This window comes from Aquarana catesbeiana, linkage group LG02, assembly GCF_042186555.1.
Source record: "Aquarana catesbeiana isolate 2022-GZ linkage group LG02, ASM4218655v1, whole genome shotgun sequence".
Taxonomy (NCBI): Eukaryota; Metazoa; Chordata; class Amphibia; order Anura; family Ranidae; genus Aquarana; species Aquarana catesbeiana.
The window spans coordinates 141,554,421-141,573,372 of NC_133325.1; the positions used below are offsets into that span (position 1 = coordinate 141,554,421).

General features: G+C 46.4%; 1 protein-coding gene across 2 annotated transcripts in view; it reads left to right on the forward strand.

Annotated features, from left to right (window-relative positions):
• The first annotated feature begins 6,302 nt into the window (after positions 1-6,302).
• The window catches only part of EIF4B (eukaryotic translation initiation factor 4B), a 73,414-nt gene continuing 60,764 nt past the window's right edge, over positions 6,303-18,952 (forward strand). For both annotated transcript variants that reach the window (XM_073613550.1, XM_073613551.1), the window contains exon 1: positions 6,303-6,390. In XM_073613550.1, the coding sequence (XP_073469651.1) occupies positions 6,378-6,390 (13 nt within the window). In that variant the 5' untranslated portion in view covers positions 6,303-6,377. The remainder of the gene's footprint in view (positions 6,391-18,952) is intronic.

Consider the following 18,952-nt stretch of genomic DNA (forward strand, 5'->3'; position numbering starts at 1 on the left):
AGCACAGGACATGATACAATATACAATAACCAAATAACGATGACTACAGTTCCTCGTGGATGGGAGATTATCTTCAGGTGTACGTCATGACACCCCAAATATGTTGATCGGGAATACAGGGGTGACAAGAGCGCGCATCCACTAAACCGATAATGTCTTTGCAGATTGAACACACCCCCACCAAACGATCGTTCTGTGCATTGCACAGGGGCCCTTTGCTGGCGGACATGTCCTCTCTCCGCAAACACCTATCTCCACACAACAGGAAGTTTTCCACTACCTAACAGGTCTCAACCAACATCAGTCTGCCCCAATCATCTCTTTAGAGCGGGCTGTGAGAGAACGGACACTGGGTATGACAATACATTAAAATACATCTTCATAAAATTTTCCAAAACACTCAGGAGGGTCACACATGTGACATGTGTACAGAACTTGAAGTCCCTATCCACAATTGCCCTTTTCAGATCATGTAAAAAGCCTTTCATCTTTCCAGCTGGAATTCGTCAGGGAAAGAGGCTACCTCCTGGACTTAGTAGGTTGGGTCGTGCATATAGCGCGAGAGGTCGTGAACCTCCTTCAGCAGTGGATACATACTCTTCCAGAGTGGTTTTGATCTCATGGGCTGCCCATTCAAAGGTGTCCATGGAATCCATCTGCAGGGAAGTATCATGGTCGCCCCAGGATACCTTTTCAAGCGGTACGGAGTAAATCCGGGGGTCTTGCCATTAGTGGACTGCGGAGCAAGGACTGTTCCATCTTCTGTCCCATTCTAATTAAAAATGTATTTGACAAGTAGAACCCACATTCTCAGCTAGTTATTTATCAATAGTATGCTGCCATGGTGGTGCCGTAGTTTTCTTTTCCTGACGGCAAACTATGGCATCATAGGGATCCACCCTTGTACGTTTCGATATGTAGCTAATTACAAAGAATGGGGTGGGGCGTAACTAGGCCTTTAATTTATACTATTCACTGGTCCTGTGGGAGTGGAAGAGAGGCGGAGCCTATCACTAGCGTGCTGCCATGGTTTGGCATCAGGAAAGGAAAATTACGGTAAGTATTTGGTACAATTTTCTGTTTTTTGAGCACATGATCTTCACATCTAATCACTTTTTGATGCACATACACATGCACTTAATTATTTGGGACTTATTTTATTGTTTTTTTATGTAGAATCAGATGAATTCCTGCTTTTGATTCAAGCACTTTTATCACTGTGTCACACATTATTGTATTTTTTTTGTTTTTTTTTAATTAGTGATAGTCATTTATGCTTTTTTGTCTTTTTGCTGTTTAGCTTCTTGAATTAGTGCACTTTATCACTGTTTCACATAGTATTGCATATTATCGCATATTACTGCAATTTTTGTTTTGTGTTGGTTTTTTTTGTTTGTTTTTTTTAATTAGGGATAGGCATTCATGCACATTTGTCTATTTTTGCTGCTTAGCTTCTTGAATTAGTGCACATCATCACTGTTTCGCATACTATCGCATATTACTGCAATTTTTGCTTTGTGTTTTTTTTTGATAATTTTTATTGTTTTTGAGAATGTTCTTTTTCATATTGTAAATGTTCTTTTTTATGTTTTGTTAAATGTTCGCCCTAATAAAAAAAAAATAACTAAGATGTAATCCAGTATTATGTATTGATTTTATTTAAATATTTTAATAAATGTTTTTATAAAGATCAGTTTTGTCTTAATGCGCTATTCAGTGAACTGGGGTACATTTTTTAGGGAGATGGTAAAATATAGGCCAAAAAAGTTCAACTATTTCAATAAGAGCAGTTTTTTTTCTACTTCAGACACTTTGGCTTAGATTTTGCAATTTTTCTGACAATTCACCTTTCTTTGCGATAATACTACTACATATGGGGTGATTAGGGTGTGCCCAGGCACACCAGGCACACCCCCTGCGCATGCCTACAATCACCAGTTAATTGGCAAGAAAAAAGAAGCAAGCAGCGCAAATCTATAATCCTACAATCTGGTGATAGCAAACCCACTGCTATTAACCAAATCGCTTACTGTACACGTGTGAAATGCATTCATTCCAACATTTATGTATAATGATAAATTCTGCGTCATTGCATGAAATAATTCATCTATCATACAAAAATTATTTGTTTCTATGAAACAAACCAAGTGCAAATGCTGTTAAAAAAAGTGCAGAAGAAAAAACAGTGTGCTGACATAGTGAACAAAAAGTGCTTAGTGCAAGAAAATATTATTCATTAGAAAAGTGCATGCATCAAAATTCATGTGTTCAAAATATTGCATTTTGCAATCTGAGAAAAATCCAAGATTATTATTATCATTTTCTTGGATTTTTCCTGGGATTGCAAAATGGACTTCAAATATTTTGAACACATATGATTTTTTGATGCATGCACTTTACTAATGAATAATATTTTCTTGCTCTAAGCACTTTTTGTTCACTGTGTCAGTGCACTGATTTTTCTTTTGCACTTTTGTTTAACAGCATTTGCACTTTAATTGTTTTAATATTGTTTTTATGCAATTACACAGAGTTTTTAATTAAATATGATTGTTGGATTGAATGTATTTCACATGTGTACTGTAAGGGATTAGGTTAAATGCAGTAGGTTCACCGTCACCAGATTGTGGGATTATAGATTTGCGCTGCTTGTTTTTTTTTACTTGCCAAAAATGGAGACCATGCAAACTTTATGCAAACTTTGGCTATAGATTTGCGGGGCTAGTGCTGTAGACTTGCAGGGCTCTTGCTATAGACTTGCAGGGCTCTTGCTATAGACTTGTGGGGATCTTGTTATAGACTTGTAGGGCTCTTGCTGTAGACTTGCAGGGCTCTTGCTATAGACTTGCAGGGCTCTTGCTGTAGACTTGCAGGGCTCTTGCTATAGACTTGCGGGGATCTTGCTATAGACTTGTAGGGCTCTTGCTATAGACTTGCGGGGATCTTGCTATAGACTTGTAGGGCTCTTGCTGAAACTTGCAGGGCACTTGCTGTAGACTTGCGGGGCTCTTGCTATAGACTTGTAGGGCTCTTGCTGAGACCTGCAGGGCTCTTGCTGAGACCTGCAGGGCTCTTGGTGTAGACTTGTGGGGCTCTTGCTATAGACTTGCGGGGATCTTGCTATAGACTTGTAGGGCTCTTGCTGAAACTTGCAGGGCTCTTGCTGTAGACTTGCGGGGCTCTTGCTATAGACTTGTAGGGCTCTTGCTGAGACCTGCAGGGCTCTTGCTGAGACCTGCAGGGCTCTTGCTGAGACCTGCAGGGCTCTTGGTGTAGACTTGTGGGGCTCTTGCTGTAGACTTGCGGGGCTGTTGCTATAGACTTGCAGGGCTCTTGCTATAAACTTGTAGGGCTCTTGCCGAGACTTGCAGGGCTCTTGCTGTAGACTTGCGGGGCTCTTTCTGAGACTTACAGGGCTCTTGCTGTAGACTTGCAAGGCTCTTGCTGTAGACTTGCAGGGCTCTTGCTATAGACTTGTAGGACTCTTGCGATAGACTTGCGGGGCTCTTGCTGTAGACTTGCAAGGCTCTTGCTGTAGACTTGTGGGGCTGTTGCTATAGACTTGCAGGGATCTTGCTATAGACTTGTAGGACTCTTGCTATAGACTTGCAGGGCTCTTGCTGTAGACTTGCGGGGCTCTTGCCATAGACTTACCACTGCAACTTTGCTCTTGCTAGAGACTTGCCACGCAAATTTGCTACAAATTGGAAAAATGTCAACTAGAACTTGTGCTTCAAGTGCTCTGCGAGCATACAACTTGCCAGGGAAGATGTGCAGCAAGTTCACAAGACTTACAATTCAATACTGCCACAAATGTGTGGCAAGTTATCCTTGCTATCTGAGTTGTACTGTCTGTCCCCACCCAGATAGCAAGGATAACTTGCCACAAATTTGCGGCAGTGTTGAATGGTAAGGCCTCTTTCACACGGATGATCCGTATGTCCGTTTTTCATCCATCCGTTTTCGGATGAAAAACGGACATACAGTCATCCCTATGGAGCGTCGGATGTCAGCGGTGACATGTCCGCTGACATCCGACCCCGCTCCGATCCGAAAAGTGTAACGGAGGAAAAACCTACTTTTCCCTCCGTTTTCGGATCGGATCGGATGACGACGGACACTACGGACCGTCATCATCCGATCCCCCCATAGGGGAGAGCGGCGCTCTGACAGGTCCGTCGCTGCACAGCGTGCAGCGATGCACCTGTCATCTTCCTGCTCAGCGGGGATCGGCGGAGCGATCCCCGCTGAGCCAGCGTGTGTTCACGGGGCGGATCATGACTGATCTGCCCCGTGTGAAAGAGGCCTTAGTCTATTAACTTGCCGCACATTTTCACTGGCAAGTTGTACACTTGCAGAGCCCTTGAAGCACAAGTTCTAGTTGACACTTTTCCAATTTGTAGCCAATTTGCATGGCAAGTCTCTAGCAAGAGCAAAGTTGCAGTGGTGAGTCTACAGCAAGAGCTCTGCAAGTCTACAGCATGAAAATTCAGCCACAGCGACCCCTGTGGTGGGATGACTATTGCACAACATAACTGAACCAGAACTTGCAGAATGTTTGCAAAGAAAGTTGATCTGGAGTCATACAATACAGACTTGCTGAAATTGTGCAACAAACTTGTGAAGCCTGGCAAGTCTAGCTATAGCTGAGCGAGTCATTTTCAAACTTGCAGCACAATTGCTTGCTATCAGGGCACCATCGACTGCCCCCTTTTACTACATGCCCCCTCCCTTTGACTGCCCCCTTTCTACTACATGTCCCACCATTGACTGCCCTCTTTGCACTACATGTCCCCACCATCGACTTCCCCCTTTGTACTGCCTGTCCCCCTATCAACTGCCCCCTTTGTACTACATGTCCCCCCATCGACTGCCCCCTTTGTTCTACATGTCCCCACCATCAACTCCCCCCTTTGTTCTACATGTACCCACCATCGACTTCCCCCTTTGTTCTACATGTCCCCACCATCGACTTCCCCCTTTGTTCTACATGTCCCCACCATCGACTTCCCCCTTTGTACTACATGTCCCCCCATTGACTGTCCCCTTTGTACTGCCTGCCCCCCCCATCAACTGCCCCCTTTGTACTGCCTGTCCCCAGATCAACTGCCCCCTTTGTACTACATGTCCCCCCATTGACTGTCCCCTTTGTACTGCCTGTCCTCCCCCCCATCGACTGCCCCTTTGGAACTACATGTCCCCCCATTGACTGTCCCCTTTGTACTGCCTGTCCCCCCCACATCGACTGCCCCCTTTGTACTGCCTGTCCCCAGATCAACTGCCCCCCTTTGTACTACATGTCCCCCCATTAACTGTCCCCTTTGTACTGCCTGTCCTCCCCCCCCATCGACTGCCCCCTTGGTACTACATGTCCCCCCATTGACTGTCCCCTTTGTACTGCCTGTCCCCCCCATCGACTGCCCCCTTTGTACTGCCTGTCCCCAGATCAACTGCCCCCCTTTGTACTACATGTCCCCCCATCAACTGCCCCCTTTGTCCTGCCTGTCCCCCCCATCAACTGCTCCCTTTGCACTACATGCCCCCCTATTGACTGCCCCCTTTGTACTACATGTCCCCCCATCAACTGCCCCCTTTGTACTACATGTCCCCACCATTGACTTCCCCCTTTGTACTTCATGTCCCCCCATTGACTGCCCCCTTTGTACTACATGTCCCCACCAATGACTTCCCCCTTTGTACTTCATGTCCCCACATGACTGCCCCCTTTGTTCCGTCCTGCCCCCCATTGACTGCCCCCTTTGTACTGCCTGTCCCCCCATTGACTGCCCCCTTTGTACTACATGTCCCCACCATCAACTGCCCCTTTTGTACTGCCTGTCCCCACTACTGACTGCCCCCTCCATACTGCCTGTTTTTTTCCCTCCTGCTGACTCTAACACAGCAGCATTTTTCCTGTCAGTGATATTAATAGTGGGGTATTTCTTCCTTCACCATTGTTAGCAGTATTTTGTAGCTGTGAGTACAAGTGGGCGTGGTCAGTAGGATGTTCCCAGATTTTATTTTGTCACTTCACAGTATAAAGCATTTCAGTTTGTGACGCACACAGAAAAAATAAAAGTAAACCAGTGAAGGTGGGAAGAACTAAGTGATAGTTCGTTCTTCACGACCAGCATTTAAAACAAAGTACACGTTGCGCATTAAATACCACACGTGTTTTTTTTTTTTTTAGATCACGCTGCAACCCAGCATTACCAAATACAGCTGCTGGCGGTGCCTCATGATGCCAATAACAATGATGGCGGCGCGATCACGACGCGCCCACTACGTCGTGACGTCAAACGGCCGCTCTCTTGCCTTCGCTGGATACACGTGACCGTCTCATCCGGGTCTTTGCGTTCTTTCACACTCGGCCCAACATGGCAGCTTCAGGTGAGTGTGTTCGAGGGAAGGGGGGTCGCAGCCGGCATTGGCTCTGCGGCGGGTCGTCAGCCTTCATCTTCCGCGTCCGTGCCGCTCAGCACCCGCCCTGCCTGCCCACCTACCGCGTGTGCCTGGCGGCGGATGGGGGGAGGCGCTGCGCGGAGAGACACGCTGCATAATCCCGGGGCTGGCCCAGGCCGCACCCTGTCTGTATGTGAGGTGGTTATCGCGGCCCGCAGGCCGGAATGGAGGGAGGGGGGGGGACATGGAGGTCGGGTGCGGCATTGAGGCCGGGGGATGCCAGTTCAGCGGCCGGGACGTCCCATGTGTGAGAGCGCTCCATAGTGCCGCATTCCCTCCAGTGTAATCCTCATGTCCGGCCTGGGCCGCTATTACACGGACGGTTATCTGGGGGAGAGCTCTCCCTGGGTGGAGGGATAGCTGGGTATCGGTGTGGCCTACAGGGGGCAGGGTATACAGGCTTTGCCCCGCCATTGCAGGCCCAGCTGGGGGGGGGGGGGGGGGCACTGGAGGTGTCTTCCCTCGGGCCTGGGCATGGTCAAGGGGTGTCCTCCAATCCGCCCTGTCCATGGAGTCTCCGCCCCCAGGAGGTCAGCAGAGCCTGGAAGACACGTCAACAATCAGCACCACGCCGGCCCTCTGCCTCCTGATCTGTGGATGTAATCTACACACTCCATCACCAGGAGCCTGTGTAATCTGAGTTCATGTAGAGTGGGGTCAGTGTGCGCTCTGTGTGCCATGTGTACACCCCTGACAGCCATGTGTTTGTGTCCATAGAGGAGAGTCCTAAACACACAAGTGCAGGTGATATTTCAGTGGTGGCGCTCACCTGTGGCTAGGTGCCGTTCGCACTCGCCACTCACCTGTGGGTAGGTGCACCCTCAGTTCAGCTGCATTTAGAGAGAGTGCAATTCTGTGTTCAGGATCACATTATTAGAGCTGTGGCCCTCCAGCTGTTGCAGAATTTACAATTCCCGTCATGCTTGTAAGGCCCCTTTCACACGGTGGCGGGAAAGCGCCCCTATTTTCTGGGGCGGGGCTTTCACATAAGAGAGGTAGCAGTGGCTGTTTCAGGGCGCTTTGTAGGCGCTATTTTTGGCGCTGTAGTGCCAGCAAAGCGCCCCAGTGTGAAAGTGGTCTATCAGCCATGCATTGCCTCATGGGGCTTGTAGTTCCGCAAAGGCTTAACTACAATTCCCATCATGCCTCTGCCTTTGGGAGTCGTGCTTGTAACTATAAGCAACAGCTGCAGGGCCACAAGTTGACCACCCATTGCATTAGAGACTCTGCTAAATGCAGTTAAAGCAGAGTTCCACCCATTTAAAAGTCAGCAGCTACAAAAAGTGTAGCTGCTGACTTTTAACAATCAGACACTTACCTGTCCCACGGTCCAGCGATGCGGGTGCAGGAAGCCCCGCTCCTCTCTGAGGCACCGCATTCTAACTGTGGGCACCTGGTTGTGGCTTCAGTCGGGCTCAAGCTGCACTATGCGAATGGCCAGGCGATCTTCTGGGACCTGTGGCGTGTCCCAGAAGATTGCAGGGAGGGGGGAGAGGTGAACTTCTGGTGCTGCCAGGGTGGAAGTGGTAGCTGGGTACCTGTAAAAACAGGGTACCCACTGCTCCTCCCCCAAAAAATGACATTCCCCCCCCCCCCTTACCTGCAAGGCAAAGGCATAATGAGCAGTATGCATCGCATACTAGCTCATTATGAAACACCTTAGAGTGAAGCCCTCCACTGGTACCCGCACACCGGTGACATCTTTCCCGGTGTTTCTTCTGGGTTTGTGGGCTCTGGAGCTGTGATTGGCTGGAGCCTCAATTACGCCGCTTGGGCCCTGAAGGAACAGCCGCCCCTGCTGTTCCTTCAGACTGCATGCGGCAATGACTTAATCAGTGCATTATACAGTAAATATCTCCTAAACGGTTTGAGATGTTTACAGTACCTATAGGTACGCCTTATTATAGGCTTACCTATAGGTACAAACACACCAGAAGAGTTTACTTCCTCTTTAACGGCTAAGGTCAACCTTTTTTTTTATATGTACCAATATAGCATTAATGTACTTATTTTGCAAAAATAAAACCACTTTCCATTAATTATACACCAGCTTACTTAACTCTCTTCAAGGTGTTTAACCACTGAAAGTGGTGTTCCGGCCGAAATTATACTTTTTAAAGCGGGGGGGTCCACCTATCTATCTTTTTTTTTTTTTTGAGTTCATTCACAAACTTTTCTTCTCAGCATTACATACTCACATATTGCGTGTAATATGTCCGCCTGTGTCAGATTTCGTCGGAAAGAATAACTTATATTATTCACTGCAGGCGGTTTCCATCTTCATTGTGGGCATTTGAAGCCCACAAGCATTTATTTCCTGGATGTGGTGAATGCTGTGCTCCCAGCATTCACCGCTCGTTTCCGCACATGCTCAGTGGCATCCTGGGAAGCCTGAGACTAGCTCCCAGGAGTCTGGGAGAGGCTAGAAACACGCCTACTCCCACGGGAGGAGAACCAGGAAGTGCAAAGAAGAATAGAAAAATAAAAGGTAATTACGGCGATTTAAATTTTTTTAAAGGGCATGTCAGCATCTAGGCAAGGAAGAGAATACATACAGATATTGTTCAAAATTTGGGTGGAACCCCGCTTTAAATAAACATACCCCTATAATACACAAGCTTAATGTATTCTAGTAAAGTTAGTCTGTAAACTAAGGTCTGTTTTGTTTGTTAGCAGTAGTTTGTTATTCTATAAACTTACAGCAGGCCGTGGCCATCTTAAGTCTGGGCATCTGAAGCCAGACTGTATTTCTTCCTGGATCTCATCCTTGCAAATCTCGCACATGCTCAGTGCAGCATAAGCAGTGTAATAGGTTTCAGGTCAGGTTTCCATAGCAACAGCAGTGTCAGAGGAAGTTGCCGCCCCTTCCAAGAAGGCATTGCAAACAGGAAATGATGCGATGGGCCGTGGCCAGGGAGGAGGAAGTGAAAAATGAATACAGCAGATATACAGTAAGTGCTGAGAAAAAAAAAAAATATATCCAATTTGTTTACAGTGCACAGTTTAGTGAGGGATGCTGAAGAGTTGTAAAAGTGGGTGGAACTCCACTTTAAGGACTGAGCCTCTTTCTGAGATTTGTTTACAAGTTAAAAACTTTTTTTTTTTTTTGCTAGAAAATTACTTAGAACTCCCACACATTATACATTTTCTTTCTAACACCCTAGAGAATAAAATGGCGGTCGTTGCAATACTTTCTGTCACACCGTATTTGCACAGCTGTCTTACAAGTGCACTTTTTTTGGAAAAAATACTTTTTTTTTTAATTAAAAAATAAGACAAAAGTAAAGTTAGCCCAATTTTTTTTTTTTATATTGCGAAAGACAATAGTACACCAAGTAAATTGATACCCAACATGTCACGCTTCAGAATTGCTCGTGGAATGGTGACAAACTTTTACCCTTAAAAATCTCCATAGGCCATGTTTAAAAATATTCTACAGGTTGCATGTTTTAGGTTACAGAGGAGGTCTAGAGCTAGAATTATTGCTCCCGCTCTGCCGATCGCGGCAATACTTCATGTGTGGTTTGAACACTGTTTTCATATGCGGGTGCTACTCACGTATGCGTTCGCTTCTGCACGCGAGCTCGGCGGGACGGGGCGCGTTTAAAAAAAAAAAAAAAAAAATTTCTCTTTTACCTTTTTTTTATTTTTACACTGTTTAAAAAAAAAAAAAAAAAATCACTTTTTTTCCTATTACAAGGAATGTAAACATCCCTTGTAATAGAAAAAAGCATGACAGGTCCTCTTTAAATATGAGATTTGGGGTCAAAAAGACCTCAGATCTCATATTTACACTTAAATGCAATAATAATAAAAAAAAATGTCCCTTTTAAGGCCCCTTTCACACGAGGCGGACTCCATTTCTACAGAGCCCGCCTCGGTCCGCCGGCTCAGCGGGAGATCAGTCCGTTGATCTCCGCTGAGCCGGCGGATGACAGGTCCCTCTCTGCTCACTGAGCGGGGAGGGGCTTGTCAGGCGCTGCTGCCGCCTATGGGGGGATTGGATGAAAACGGACAGCATGTCCGTTTTCATCAAATCTCATCCGATCTGCCAGCGATGGACCTAGACGTAGGGCCATCCGCCTGCTTTTAGCGGATCGGACGGGGTCGGATGTCAGCGGACATGCCTCCGCTGACATCCGACGCTCCATAGACTAACATGGAGCGCACGTTCAGGTCCGCTGTCAAAACTGACAGGCGGACCTGAATGGTCCGATCGTGTGAAAGGGGCCTAAGAGTTGTGGGCGGAAGTGATGTTTTGACGTCGCTTCCGCCCTGCATTGTTATGGAGACGGGTGGGGGCCATCTTCCCCTCACTCGTTTCCATGCCTAGCCACAGGGTGAAGAGCCACTGCTGACGGATCCGGTAAGTGGCGAAGGGCACAGGAGGGGGATGTGCCCTCTCCCGCCGCCGATAAGTGATCTCGTGAATACGACGCAGAGACCACTTTTATCTGAAACCAGACCGCCGGCCCAACACGATACTGGGGTTGTGGCAGCTAGCTGCTGCCATAACGATATCCCCTGTCAAAGTTAGGACGTATATTAGCGTGCAGCGGTCCGGAAGTGGTAAAAACACTGCTCGACTTCTGCCTTACTTCGTGATCAGACTGTAGGTCATGACACAGGAAGGAGTTGACCAGCTGATCTTATTAGCACACACCCTGCACATCTACCCTCAGCTGGTCAACTCCTTCCTGTGTCATAAGCTAAAGTCTGAAGAGAGTTGGGTAAGCCGGTGTATAATTAATGGAAAGCTGTCTTATCTTTGCAAAAGAAGTACATAAATGCTATATTGTTACATAGGGAAGCTGGAATTTAGAAGGAAAAAAAGGTGAACTTATCCTTCAAGATAAAAATTCTTCTATGTGTAGCAGCTCCCCTCGGCCCTCCCTGGCACATGCAATTTGAACGTCTGGCATACTTTGCCGGAGCTTCAGAGCTTTGTGCTGGAACCGAGGGTTCCCGCACATATGCATGGGAGCGAAGTCATCATGGCTTCGGCCAATCAAGCCGGAAGACGGACAGGGGAAACATGTCAGCGCTGGAGGGCCTAGTTCCGAGGTAAGTATTTCATACTGTGCTAGTATAGGATGCATACTAGCACATTATGCCATTGCCTTGCATGTGTGTGTTTTTTTTTTTTTTTTTTTTTTTTTTTTTTTTTCACAAGCCACACAGCCGCGGTTTACAACATTGACTATTTTTAATCCTTGTGCTGCTAGCGTTAGTAATTAGTAAAGTATGTCGTATTTGCTTGTTTTAATCATTATTTATTTTTGTTACTTTCTGGTTTCCGGGCCTAGGTAAATGATGTCATACATTCCAAGGGTCTTCAGTAGGGGGGGTGGACTTTCTCAGCTAAGCACACTCTTCTGCTTGCATGCTTGAGCTAAGGGCAGATGGATTCCAGGAAGTAAACGCTACACGAATCAGCTTCCTTTATGCAAGATGACAACAGCCAGAAATGCTGGGGAGGGGGGTTGTTTTTTAAAGTGATTTCTTAGCAAAATCAAACACGGAGACATGGATGGGCGAGGTTGATTTGAATATTGAAAATTAATTAAATAGCATTTTTGGTTTGGGGTGCTCAGATGAAGTGTGGTTCTAAAGGCAGTTTTTTTTTTCTTAATGCATTATAAAAAAAAAAACCTGTGTGCAGCAGCCCTCCTAATACTTACCTGAGCCCTATCTCAATCCAGCAATATTGCACAAGAGCCATGGCTGTTTGGGACCCTCCCTCATTGGCTGGGACAGCAGCAGGCAATGTTGGCTCCCATTGCTGTCAGTCAATGAGCCAATGAAAAGGGGGGGGTTGGGGGGCAGCTGCGGCTCAGTGTGTGAATGGACACACAGAGCAGCAGCTCAGCTTGGGTGCCCCCATAGCAAGCTGTTTGCTGTGGGGGCACTCAGCAGGAAGGAGGAGCCAGGAGTGCGCAGGTGGGGTACCCCAAAGAAGAGGATCAAGGCTGCTCTGCAAAACCACTGCACAGAGCAGGTAAGTATAACATGTTTGTTATTTTTAAACAGCAAAAAAGACTTTAATATCACTTTTAAAGCAGAACTAAAAGGAGAATACTCACCACCTTAACACTCACACCGACATTTTCTCCTGTTGCCAGTGGGCCGGTGGGATGACGTCGCTCCTGCGCATCTCAGTTTACAGTCTAGGGATTACTGTGAGCAAGCAGGTAGGTATGTTTTATTGCAGAAGACACATTGCTTGCCTCTTCTGCAATAAAATGCCTGTCTGCTTACTGTGTATTGTATAAGCAAGCTTGAATTCTTCTTAAAATTTATCTTAAAGGCTATATTTTTTTTCTGGGCTAACAAGCTTTTATACTGACCTGCTCTGCACAACAATATTGAACAGAGCAGTCCCTTCCTCTTCTGGAGTCTCCGGCCGGTGCTTTCCCCCCCCCCTGCAAGCTGTGTGCTATGGGGGCGCAGGCTGTGTGTATCTTGCCCCTGTTCTATCCTTACTATATTTGCCTGATCGCAGTTGGAGCCTGTGTCTCCTGTGAGAGCAGAGAGATCACTTTCAGCTGAGCACAGCACTGAATTGAGACACAACTCGGTGTTTAGGTTTGGGGTAGAGGGGACAGGTAATGGATTTTTTTTTTACCTTGATGAAGAGATTTCATTAAGGTAAAAAACCCTTTTAGATCCACTTTAAGGGTCCCTTCATGTCAGTCGTTAGAATGCAGTGGCTCTTGTGTGGTGCGACCTGGCTGGATAACTGCAGTGCTGATGTGCATCACATGCTTTACTTTTTCTTTAAAAGAAAATTTTATTGAAACTTCAGTGTGACATTTCAATTCGTTCTGTACAGCTTGCTTTGCTTTTATTCAATGCACATTGCCACAACGTGGTGGTGTGAACCGAAGACATAGGAGACAAGGCATTATGCTTTGTCTTGCCCTCAGACTGCTCTGGAATAGCTGCCCAATGCAGTCCCACTACACCTAGTGTGAATTGACCCTTAACCCTTTCACTGCAGGTGGCCAGGTCTGTAAGGTGTATGGACCTCATTTCTCCCTCTCCCTTAAGCTCATAGCCACTCGTACTGCCCCCGCACCCCCGATCTATGCCTGCTCCGAGTGGCTTTCCTCCTGCCACTTGCAGCTTCTGCCTGCACTCAGCTCTGGCTACCTGTCTGGCTTGGGAGAGTGGCGGAGGGGGTGTTGTGCTGGTGGGGGTGAAGTTGTCGCTTGGTAAACATGTATTTACCAAACTCCCCCCTGTAGTACAGTGGACATAGGCAGCGATTGCTCCTATAGCCACTGACGGATGATGCATAGTAAACCTCGAGTGTTACTATGTATCAGACATTTTATGAATGAGAAATTGCTAAACAGATTCCTTATTCATTCAAGTAAAGTGCTGCAGAGAAAAGGGACTATCTTCAGTCCCTTTCTCTGCCTCAAAAAAAGAGATATGGGGGTCTGTTTAGACCTCCTGATATCTCACCAAAGCCCCCCTCCCCAAAAAAACCTTTTTTTTTTTGTTTTTTTTAAAGTAAACAAAAAAAATAGTAAGACCCCCCCCCCAGGTCCACCTGCACTCAGCCTCCACGGTGATGGTCCCCCCCCTCCCTTCCTGTACTCACCCCTCTACGGCTTCCTCAGCTTCTCCTCCTGGCCAACCCGATCCATCCTGAAGAGAAGCTGGAAGACTATAGCGAATATTCGCTATTGTCACAATTGGGTGGGTTCTGGGTGCAATGCTCTTTCAAGCCAATTGGAGCCTCAGGCTCTAATCATGTGGCTTGGAAAAAAAATGTACCCGCCGCTCCTGGTTAGACCCCTTTCACGTGGAGTGGACTCTGTCAAGCAGATCCGCCTGCTCAGCGGGGGGGTCTGCCTGCTGGTCTCCGCTGAGCAGGCGGATGACAGGTCTGTGTCCGCTCCGCTGATGCAGAGAGGATACGGACACAGCACGCTGTTCTCTATGGGACGGTTGGATGGAAACGGACCACCTGATCCGATCTGCTAGATGGATGGGGAATGGAATCCCCATCCGTCTGTTTTTAGCAAACTGGACTGGATCAGATGCAGGCGGGTGTAAGTGGTCACATGTCCATTTACATCAGTCTCTCCATAGATGACAATGGGTGATCCAATTGGGCCCGCCTGAGAAACGGGCAGGCAGAACTGATCGATGTGCTTATGTGAAAGGGGCCTAAGGCCTTGTTCACACAGGGCATACACAGCGTACCTTTACAGGGATGCACAGGTGTTCCGTGCATCTCTGCAGGCTGTCCCATGGATTGCTCCCAACTTTATATCCATGTAGGTCCACATGCATGTCCCTAAACTCACTGTCTGCGTTCGGGGTCATGTACCCACACGGATGTCAGATTGGGAACAGCATGTATGCCCGTGCAGCTGTTGAATTCCAATTGACATAAACAGTACTGCCTGTACGGGGATGCACGGAACACCTGTGCATCCCCGTGCAGGTAGACATGGCCTTCTGTGGGTATACACTTTAGAATGCCACATGTGAACGATGCTTAAGTAGCAATTTAGCAGGAATTTTGTAAGTTATGTTGTGTTTATGAGCACCATTTTTAATTTTGGTGTATTTTTAGTGAAAATAGCGATATAATGAACATTTGCGCAATTATTGCGTGGCCCAAAAAATTTGCACTTTTTTTTTTTTTTTAATTCTATGGGTCATGTGCTTTCTGTCTATGTCTAGTTTGAGGGGTTTTTCAAATTCTGAAAGCTGTAAGTGAAAAATGGTAACCTCCGGAGTAAATTGTTTACAGTTTTGCGTAACTTCAGTTTTTACCACTTCACAAAAGTGCAATTTAAAACATACAAATATTTGTTATTAACGTAATACAGTTTTAACTTTTATATTTAGTAGGGAGTTTGCACATTTTTCCATGTATGAATCCACTATTAGACCCCTTTCACACTGGGTCGTTTTGCAGGCACTATTGCGCTAACAAAAGCGCCTGCAAACTGACCTGAAACAGCCGCTGCTGTGTCTCCAGTGTGAAAGCCCCGAGAGCTTTCACACTGGTGTGGTCCTCTAGCAGGACGGTCAAAAAAGTCCTGCAAGCAGCATCTTTGGGGCGGTGTGTATACGGCTCCTGCCCATTGAAATCAATAGGGCACCACGGCTATACCGCCGGCAAAGTGCTTCTGCAGAGGCACTTTACAGTGGTTTTTAACCCTTTCTCGGCTGCTAGCGGGGGGTAAAACCGCCCAGCTAGCGGCCGAATACCGCCGCAGAAAATAGCGGCGATTTACCGCCGACGCACCTCCTGCCCCAGTGTGAAAGGGGCCTTAATGATAGTGTATTTTTAGCAAAAATATTGTTTTGTTAAACATTTGTGCAAATATCGCGCTGCCTTAATTAGTAGCACCTTCTTTTTATTCTACTGGCCATGTGCTTTCAGAAAATATATGGTCTGGGGAGTCTTTTACTAATGCTGTAGGTGAAAAAACCTCCAGATTTTCTAAAAGTTTTGCGTACGTTCGATTTTTACTATTTCTCAAAAAGGCTCAATTTAAAATTTACAAATATTTGTTAACTCCATACAGGTTAAGCTTTTATATTTAGTAGGGATTTTGTAAAATGTACTATGTTTTTATCTGCTAATAATGATTTTAGTGATTTTTTAAAGTAAATATTGTTTTGATAAACATTTGTGCAAATATCATTGTGCTCTAAAAATTAGTAGCACCTTATTTGTATTCTACTGGTCATGTGCTTTCAGAAAATATATGGTTTAGGGGGGTCTTTAACAAACTCTGAAAGCTGTAAGGGAAAAATAAAAAAAAGCAATGGAAAAATTGCAAAAATGGCCTGGTCACCTGAGGTGTAAAAATGGACAACAGGGCCTGGTAGAAAAAGGGTTAAAGCAGGAAAGAGCGATGGGCGAAGCATATGGGCATGTTTTACATTTTATTTGCCCCATGTACTGCAAATCTATTATGGATCCCTTTTTTCAGAGCTGGCGTTTGACACACAGCAGGGAGGCGATAATGTTACCACCTTCCTACTTAATTTAACCCTGTAAGTCATGCACCACTGTGCCGACACCATGTATATTGCAGTCAGTTGTGGTCTGGCCTCATTAACTTGTATAGGTCGCATTCAATGGTGGCACAGTCCGAGTGCAAAAGGGAGTATAATTATTGAAGCAAAGAATTGTAGCCATGGCATTTGTACAATGCTCTCCGGCTGCTCTGTTCTGTTAGGGGGGTAAAAACTGATGGTTGAGCCCCCTTTTCTCCAGCTGCAGGTGTAGATAAGCCCTCTTTATGCTTCCCAGATAATTTCTGTGTTTAGAAAAGCTAAACACAGGAGCACCAGTGTGACTGAGGTCAGACTTCCTGCAGACCTTATGTGCTTGTTTACACTTGTGGCAAGGACTGCAGCTCCACTGAATAGCAATCTGTGCTTGGATCATGTGTCAGAAGCATTTGACAGGTGATGAGGAGATGTCACTTTCTTACCTTCTGTGGTAACCCCTTAATGCCGCACTAATGTGCTGCAATCGCACACATTGCATGTGGTTGCAGCGCTGCCCCATTCACTTTGAAGTGGCAGTCGGCGGGTTGTAGTGCCCACCAAATGCGACAGGGAATATATTTCTTACCTCTATGCAAAGCATACTGCTGCTCTGATATTTATATGTACTTGCCAGCTTGCTTACAGTAGGTATGCACGCAGTGACGTGTGAGTGTATCAGATGTCAAGGAATGTCCCTAATACTGTGGTTTGACTATTTGCGTATACTAGCAAGGATTCTGGCGTACATGTGTATAATTATGTTTTAAGAGTGGCAACTTGACAACCTGTGTGCTGTGTTGCAATGCAGTCTGCATTCACATGTTCACTGAATACTGATGCAACGCTTAGGGCAATGATGACTTTTAGATTATGTTGTGCTCCTGGTGCACTGACAGTTATCTTCGCAGTGCCCCTGTTGCAGTGTACACATTAATGTGAACAGTGCAGTGACCTGTTATGGGCTGCATTTTAGGGTATCAAAATACTTGACCAAAGTAAACAAACAAGACTTAACCTTTGCTGCCATCCATGGTGGCTAGTTTTTTTTTTTGGTCTTTCTTGTAACTACGTGTACAAGAATAAAGTTAGCCACTTCAGTGGAAAGACTTTGCAGAATTGGTTTATTAATCACTTGCTACCAGGCACTTGCACCTCCTTCCTGCCCAAGCCATTTTTCAGCTTTCAGCGCTGTCGCACTTTGAATGACAATTGCGTGGTCATGCTACACTGAACCCAAACAAATTTTTTATAATTTTCTTCACACAAATAGAGCTTTCTTTTGGTGGTATTTAATCACTGCTGGGTTTTTTATTTTTTACAAAAAAGACCAAAAATTTTGAAAAAAATGTTTTTTACTTTATCTGTCAGTAAATTTTGTAACTAAGTAAAGAGCCCTTTCACACCTGTTATGGACGCCCATAGCGTCGGCGGTAAAACACAGCTATTTTTAGCGGCGTTTTACCATCTAATTAGCGGCGAGTTTTGGCCTCTAGCGGGCGATTTTACCCCCGCTAGCGGCCAAGAAAGGGTTAAAACTGCCTGCATGCGCCGCAATAGCTGCGTTTTGCCAGCGGTGTCCTAGCGCTGCCCCATTAATTTCAACGGGGAGCAGCGGTAAACACACCGCTCCAAAGAAGCTGCTGGCAGGACTTTTCCTGACGTCCTGCCAGCGCAGCGCTCCGGTGTGAAAGCCCGCGGGCTTTCACACTGGAGACAATGCTGCAGCTGTTTGAGGGCGGATTGCAGGCGCTATTTTTAACGCTATAGCGCCTTTCCAAAACGCCCTCAGTGTGAAAGGGGTCTAATTTTTCGCCTTCACTGATGTGCTCTGATCAGGGGGCACTAATATGCTGCACTTATGGGCACTGTTTGTTGGCACTGGGCACTGTTGGGTGGCACAGATGAGCATTGGTCACACTGACTGGCATCGTTAATGGGCACTGGTGGGCACTGTATGCTGGCAAAGGTGGGCACTGGTTTGTGACACTGTATTTATTGTTATCAAGGCACTGATGATCAATGCCCTGATTACATCCCTAGATGTCCCCCTGTGAGGAGATGCCGTTGATCAGCTCTCCTCTCACTCTGTCAGTGTGAGGCGAGGAGAGCCGATTACCGACATCTCCTTGTTTACATGTGACCGGCTGTGGACACAGCCGATCACATGGTTAAAGAGCCGCGGATGCGGCTCTTTACAGAGATCGGGGTCGCACCGTGTCCTAGCAATGTGATCGCCGCACTGAGCGCCCAATCGGCCATTCTGGACGCCGTCCCAGAACAAAGAGCTGCACCACCCCGCTGTAATTTGACGGTGGGCGGGCAGCAAGCAGTTTAAAAAGCATACCTCCCAACTTGAGATGGGAATGAGGGGACACCTATTGGCAAAAGTATGTAGGCATAGAACTCCACCCCCACACTGCCACAGCCCCTTTTAAAGGGTTTTTTTTTTTTTTTTTTT